The sequence below is a fragment of the Propithecus coquereli genome, unplaced genomic scaffold (assembly GCF_000956105.1).
Source record: "Propithecus coquereli isolate 6110/MARCELLA unplaced genomic scaffold, Pcoq_1.0 Scaffold12, whole genome shotgun sequence".
NCBI lineage: Eukaryota > Metazoa > Chordata > Mammalia > Primates > Indriidae > Propithecus > Propithecus coquereli.
The window spans coordinates 7,278,698-7,286,386 of record NW_012136080.1 but is presented as its reverse complement, the minus strand read 5'-3'; the positions used below and the strand labels follow the sequence as shown (position 1 = coordinate 7,286,386).

Genomic DNA, 7,689 nt, shown 5'->3' with positions numbered 1-7,689 from the left:
GATATATTCTATTCTTAATCTTTTCACTTAGCATATGATGATTTTTTTTTGCCATCAATAAATTTAGAGCAATATCATCTACTCTATTACATTTCTTCAACTAATATCCCTTTGTGATGAGCATACTTGTAATGTATCTGTGCATATTTGTCTAATTATAGCCCTAAATAAATCTCTACAAGTACGGATTTTTATATACATAGTCCAATTGCTCTTCAGAAAAGCTGTACCGGTTTACACTCCCATCAGCAGTGTGTACTCTTATACATTTCCCAATTTGGATAGGGATTTTTCTGTCATTTTGGAAATATTTTCAATATGAGAAACAAAAAGAGTATCTCATTATTTTAATTTCTATCCTCTGACTTCTTGTAAGGTTGAACATTTTCAGAGGTTTATCATTCATTTGTATTTTTTCTTTTCTGAATCCCCCATTCATGTCATTTGCCCATTTTCAATTGAACAGATTTGTCTTTTATAGTTAGGTTTAGCTATTATGAAACATTTGTATGGGTAGGTAAAAATGATTGAGTGGCAGCAAGTTTTTATGTTTTGACATGATGTAGTGAGGAAGTTAAGTCCTTTGCTTTGGTCTGTTGCTTATATTGCAAATATTTTTCCCTTTTTCTATCTGCTTTTGACTACATGGTGCCCCTCAATGTAAAGGGACTTTAACTTTTTATATGGTCAACTCTGATACTTTTTTCCTTTTTGGTCACACTGATAGTATTATTCTTTATGATTTCTAGGGAAAAAAGGGTTCCAGAATCTCCCTGAAGAGCCACTGGATGAGAACAGACAGAACATGGAAAGGTTAGGGTAATAAGGGTAGGATGATTGTAGAGAAAACCCAAACATCCAAACTAAACAATTTGCCAAGTCAACATTCTCACCCTTCTGCCAGTAAGTGGAGAAATGTATATATTGTAAGATGTAAATATCCTGGAATGCATTGAAGACAGTAAGTAAATTCCAATCTAAGAATGTGACGAAATATTACTTAAGATTTGATGATTCATAATTCCATTTTTAAAACATAAATATACCCTTATAACCCTGATTCAAGCATGACAAAATTGATACATGTAACCAAAAACATTTGTACACCTATAATATTTTGAAATACAAAAATAAAACAAATTTTAAAAATAAAAAATCATAAATGTAAATAAAATAGGACATATTTCTTTTTATTTGTTTATTTATTTATTTCAAGATATTATGGGGTACAAACATTTTGGTTACATGTTATGACTTTGCCACACCCAAACCATGATTTGAGGTTTGCCTTTTTCCCTCTACAATGCTCACCATGTCCATTAGTTGTGAGTTTACCCACCCCTAACCCCCTAATCCCTGGAGAATATTACTAGCGTGTGAGCACCATAGTGTTGATCAGTCAGTGCCAATTTGCTGGCGAGTACATGTGGAGCCTATTTTTCCATTCTGGTGATACCTCGCTTTGGAGGATTGGCTCAAGCTCCATCCAGGAAAATATAAGAGGTGCTAGATCACAGTCGTTTCTTATAATTGAGTCATATTCCATTGTATACATATACCAAATTTTATTAACTCACTCATGAATTGATGGGCACTTGGGTTGTTTCCACATCCTTGCAATAGTGAATTGTGTTTGAAGGATCACCTTGGTCCCTCTTGTTTAAATGTATGATATAAAAAGAACAAAGGTCCTATTTCTTTTGTGTTAAGAAGCAGCACGATTCAGACACGCAGGTGTGCAATGATCGTTACACTTCATGGGACACAACACTGTTCGGTGGAATTTTTCTTCATCATTGAGATGGCACACCTTTCAAACCGCTTCATTTCTGAGGACACCCTGGGAAAGATTACTTACCTAGGAAGGGACTGAGCCCATCGCATTCATTTACAAGAGCCTTTCACAATGGACAAGGCACCTCCCAAACCTCAGTCAAATCCTCAGGTGAATTATGCCCCAGTCCATGATCCATCCCCACTCCATACCCCTAGCTCCTTCTGAGCTTTCCCAAACAACTTACAGCAGTGTTCTCGTGTGAAATTAACAATTTCGCAAGGCTGTTAGAAAGATGGAAAAAGACAGGGAAAAGGAAAAAGTATTTAACTTGAAGCATATTTTTCTTCACCTTTGTGACTTGGAAATGTCATATGAATGTTACCAGTGCCTATCTGAAGTTTTTAATCTACAACAGAAAACCCAAAACATGTCAGAGCAGATGAAACTATCCAACAATCGTATTTCTGAATCCAGTGAATATTTTAAAGCATTTAAAAGATTTTATATACAATACAGTGCCCATATTATTAAAGATCTATAGATAAGGGGTATCCATTTTTTTAATCTGCCTCAGAAAGCAATGGAATCAAACCTGGTTTTGAAGAAGTTGAAATACAGAAATGTCAGCAGAGAACACAAGGAAATTCTTTAAATTCTCTGACCTCTCTATTTGCAATTCCTGTAACACTTCTTCAGAAAGGCTCCCAAAATAGGAACCCCCAACACCTCCCCTAGTAATTCTGCTTCTTTGTTCTGATCCCTTCCTCTCTGCTCTCTTCTTCCCTTGACCCCAGACCCCATCACTCCCTGCTCTTCAGTTGTTTTCACCTTCCCCGCCCCCTGCCTAATAGTGTCAATATTTTTGTACTTGGAAGATGAAAAGCCATCATAACTGGAGATTATTTTGAAGTATGCCATGAGACACAAAAACCTGTACTATCTGTGTGTTGGTTTAGAAATGCTTTAAAAACATTTTTTGAGCTTTACAAAAAGACACCTTACAGAAAGGTAGTAGCCTCAAAGTCTTTTTCTTTTTTTCATGTCAGCTAGTGTTACTCAGAAACATCTAGACTCCCTGCTGGATTTAAAATATTAAAACATTTTTATTTGACTTGGTTAAAACATTTCAAAGTAAAGCCTATAGACTTATAGCACTAACAGAATTGTAAGAGGAAAAACTAAAGAATCTCTACAAAAAAGATTTCTATTCTGTGAAAGTTGAAAACTCTATGTTCTGAAAATAATAAAGTATGGAATTAAAAGCTTCACCTACCGTCATATCTACCAAACCTTTGGGACCCTTGATGCCCTGGAAAGAACAGAAACTTGGGTTTAAATGCAAGACTCTGAAGTCCAACATGTTTTTCTCCAGAGCTGGCCAGAGAGTCTGTGAAATTTCACCATGCTACATAGACCACCTTTCTGCCCTTCACTCCTCGCCCTGGAGTTCTGTCTGACCCCTTAAGGAAGAAGGCCAGAGTGCCTAAGAGGTGCGTCCTGAACCTCGTAGTCCAGGAGGCCTAGACAGATGATACATATAGACTCTTGGAAGACCAGGTCATTTTGAAACCAAGCCATAGTTTAGAATCAAATTCAGGAAAAGGAAAGGCCATTGAAGATGCCAGGACCCCTCATAGACAGTTCTAAAGCAGACTCCAGTCCTTCACCTATCCCTTCTCTTACAGCCACCCAGCATCACCCTGTTTCTGCCCTAATACTGAACAAGTCTTCCCAGGAATCCTTCAGATTAGAGCTGTCTGACTCCAGCCACTTTGAGAACCTAGAGATCATTGCTCTCATTTAGAGTCCACAAAGTAGTAATTTGTGACCTCAGGCAGGTCACTATAATCCTCTCAGCCTTTGTTTCTTCACCTGTAAAATGGGCATGGTTCTTCTACCTCTAAGATTTTTGATTCTCTGACTTTTTTGCATCTCTCCACTAAACCCGAAACTGCAGTGACTACCAGGTTCAACACACAGCTGACCTACTGTGCCACCCCTCTTGGAAGGACAGCCTAGCCTCCAAGGACAAGGCACAGGGCAGAACGATCACAGCCTCAGAGTCTTTCCTTTCATACCAAACAACTTTCCAGGGAATTTAAAAAATATTTATGGGTTTGCAACCCTGTTAGTTAAGATTATATAAATGCTATATTTTTTTTAGGATTTTCTTCTGGTTTTTTGCATAAATGTTGCTTATCTTGTTTGCATTGATTACACTCACTCTCCTGTGAATTTTATGTATTGTTTCACATATTTAGATAGATTCAGAAATCTCCAGTGACTCCAGTTTTTTCACCATGTTCGAATAAAAAATACATATTGAGTAAATATTTTGTATAAAGACTTGAAGCTAAGGTCCTCAAAAGCACTTTTGGCCCATTCCCTGTATGGATCCTCTCGTGTGTCCGAAAGTCCACTTCTTCTTTAGAGAGGCCTCTTATCAAACTCTTATTCATTTTTATACAAAGGTCAAAATTGGAAAGGAGAAAGGTACATGTTACCATTTGTCCTGGTGGGCCTTGGTCACCTGGAGTTCCAGCAAATCCAGGAAAGCCAGCATTACCCTAAAAACAACCAAACCAAAGGAATAAGTTTCCCCCTTGATTATAACTTGATTGCAACCATCAGACCCGCTTCGGGACACCAAGCTTTCATTATGCCTAGTGCCAGTGGGTCTGCCATTGACCAGTTAGTTTACGAACTGCATATTTGTGGAATGAGACATGGAGACTAGAAAGAGACAGGAATCTCTTTATGGAATCTCTAAACATCCAAATTTCCCCCTATAAGCCTAACCCCAGCCATGCAAATGTGTGCCTACACGAGCAAACACATACTTCCAGATAGAGCCTCAAAAGATGACTCAATACTCAGCCGAGTCTCAAGGTCATATAATAAAAAGAATGAGAGAAGTCAGCATTGAATGCAAGATAAAGAAAAGATTGCCCCACCACCTTCTGGTCCTCAGAAAAGGTACATAGTGGGCATAGGGTCACTGCTTACATTCCAGGTATTTGAAATGACACAGCATTATCTGCATATAATTAATGCCTTATCTTTCTTTATTTGAAACTAGAAAGATAAGCTAGCTGATCATGGCAACCACGGCCAGCAGCAAGCCAAGTTAGGCATAGATAAAAAAATGTTTTTCTATCCTTGCCAATGCATTAAAATATCAATTCTTGAGTGCCTGGAAAACACATTCTTTTTCTTTTCCTCTTTTCTGCACTGGATACTAGTCCATGTCCTTTTTCTAGGAGGCCTTAGCCTCTGATATCTGTCAGCTAAATATTACCCAAATGTTAGATATCCACAGAGTTACTGTTTCCAAAAAGAGATACCCAATGATTGTGGCTCTTCAAGATTGAACCTTCAGAACATGAAGGAATGGATTTTTAATGGGAGACTCTATAATGCACAGTGGACTCAAAGCCCACCAAGATGGAAACCACAGGCTTGAGCATCTAGTCCTACAATAGCTAAGAGAAAGTTAAGGCTTGGAAGAATCCTAAAGAAACAGCAATGTTTGCTCTACAGCTAAAACAATATCCTTCCAAATGATGCGAGGCTTACCAAAGACAGAAATGCCCCCAAACTTGTTTTTAGAAGGTTTATATTGTATAATTGGAACTTCAACTTGGATTTTCTGTTTATGGTTTTGTAAACTGCATTTTCATGGAGAAAATAAACAAGAGTGGGTTTAAGGGGGAAACGGGGTAGCCCAAGGAAAGTGTGGCATGTGCACTGACTGAGGAGAAATAGGCTTCCTACTAAGAAGTCCATTAACCCAATGAAAAAATGCTCCCGTGGTGACGTAGGCTTGTACAGATCTTGGGAAGTTCCTTTGGTTCTTACCCTCTTCCCTCTCACTCCCTTTGCTCCCTTCTCTCCTTGGTGTCCTGGGTCACCATCTTCTCCCTTAATAGAATCAAAATCAGATCTTTGAATATAAAGAAAAATAAATACAGACAAGTGACATAGGCAGCATACCGGTTGGCAGGGCCAGAAAGTTATCTTCTTACTTGTGCACCAGGATAGCCAGGGAATCCAGGTTCGCCCTAGTGTCAGAAATGAGATAAGGTCCTGTTTAATGTCATGTGATTAAGTATTTCCTTGGCATTCCTTGAAGAAAAGGAAAAAACTATAATTTTGAGGAAACAGACTCTAAACAAGTGCCAGGAAAAACAACTGTAGCAACAGTTGTTATCTTGAGCTGCTCTGAAGTGGCCATATTTCATTTCTCTAATCCAACATGAAACAACTCGTAAATGATTTTTACAAATTTTCCTTCTCCTTTATGTATCATGTAACAAAACTTCCTTCTTGGACATTTTTATCTCTCAGGTTAAATTCCCAGAGATCCAATGGAAACCAAGGGAAGGGGTGCCATGCTGCACATCGGGAAGCAAGTGCTCATTGTCAAAACCAAAGACATACAGCAAAGCAATTATTCCTTCAACAAATATTTATTTAGCATCTACTCTGTGCCAAGCACTTCTCTAGGCATGGGAATTCAGCAGTGAACAGAACAAAGACCCTGCTGTCATGAAACTTACATGCTAATGAGGAAGAGAGTGAACAAAGAAATATATAACATATCAGGTTGTAATCTCCTCAGAAAGGGGGCAAAAGAATTGCATGTGTTCAGGGCGGGGAGGCACTATTTTATATAAGGTGGTCAGGCAAAGCCTGAAAACCTTTTTGGAAGGTGGCATTTGGGCAAAGATGAACATTAATGGAGGAAGCAAGCCAAGCAGATATCTGGGAGAAAAGTGTTCCAGGCAGAAGGAAGAGTATATGAAAAAACCCTGAGGCAAGAGAATGAATGTCTTGAACTATCATCTGGGCCATGATAAATTTTTTTTTACTTCAGCATATTATGGGGGTACAAATATTTAGGTTACATATATTGCCCTTGCCCCACCCAAGTCAGAGCTTCAAGCATGTCCATCCTCCAGACGGTCTGCACCACACCCATTAGGTGTGAATATACCCATCCCCTCCTCCCTATCCCCTCCCCATCCCCACCTGCCTGACACCCAATGAATGTTACTACTATATGTGCACATACGTTGGTATTAACTGATCAAAAAAAATTTTTAATTAAAAAAAACTTAAAAAGAAGAGAATGAATGTGTGCTGCCATGTTTGAGGAACACCAAAGCAGAAGGGCAGGAGGAGACGAAGTCAGAGAGTTGACAGAGAGGCCTCATTGTATACTCTTATAGGCCATGTTAACAGTGGATTTTACTCTGAGTGACATGGGAGGGGGGGCCACAGCAGCTCTGAATAAAGGAATGACATGACCTGACTATGCTTTTAAAGATGTCTCTGGCTGCTATACGAGGCAAGGGAGAAGCAGGGAGACCACTGCTATTGCAGTGATACAGATAGAAAGTCATGTTGGCTTGGTCCAGAGGGTGGCAGTGCAGTAGTAAGAAATGATGAATTGCCTGATATATTTTAAAGACAGACTCACCATGATTTGTTGATTGATTAAAGGCAGGGGCTGAGAGAAAGAAGCTTATCAAAGATGGCAATTGTCTGTCCTGAGCAACTGGAAGGATGGAGTCTCCACTCCCTGAGATGGGGAGGGCTAGAGGAAGGGCAGGTTGTTAAGGGAATCAGTTTTGGATGACTGGATGTTTGATAATATTAAAGGATTATTATTAATTCTTAGATGTGAGGATGGTATTGTGGTTATATTTTTAAAAATTCATTTAAAGATGCAACCTGAAATAGCTACACATGAAATATATGATATGTGGGATTTGCTTCAAAATAATTGGTATGGGCAGGGCCAAGTGAGTGGGAGTATAAATAAAACAAAACAAAAACGGCCAAGGCCTTTTCATTATTTGAGCTAGGTGATGGGTACATGAGGTGGGACAGAGGGGTGTCATTACAGT

The 7,689-nt window shown here is 38.9% G+C and overlaps 1 protein-coding gene across 1 annotated transcript in view; it reads right to left on the bottom strand.

Annotated features, from left to right (window-relative positions):
* The window catches only part of LOC105825462 (collagen alpha-4(VI) chain-like), a 143,130-nt gene that overhangs the window by 27,131 nt on the left and 108,310 nt on the right, over nucleotides 1-7,689 (bottom strand). The window contains exons 22-26 of the mRNA XM_012663246.1: nucleotides 5,803-5,838; nucleotides 5,636-5,698; nucleotides 4,282-4,344; nucleotides 3,051-3,086; nucleotides 2,022-2,058 (exon numbers count right to left, since the gene is read on the bottom strand). Of these exons, the coding sequence (XP_012518700.1) occupies nucleotides 2,022-2,058; nucleotides 3,051-3,086; nucleotides 4,282-4,344; nucleotides 5,636-5,698; nucleotides 5,803-5,838 (235 nt within the window). The remainder of the gene's footprint in view (nucleotides 1-2,021; nucleotides 2,059-3,050; nucleotides 3,087-4,281; nucleotides 4,345-5,635; nucleotides 5,699-5,802; nucleotides 5,839-7,689) is intronic.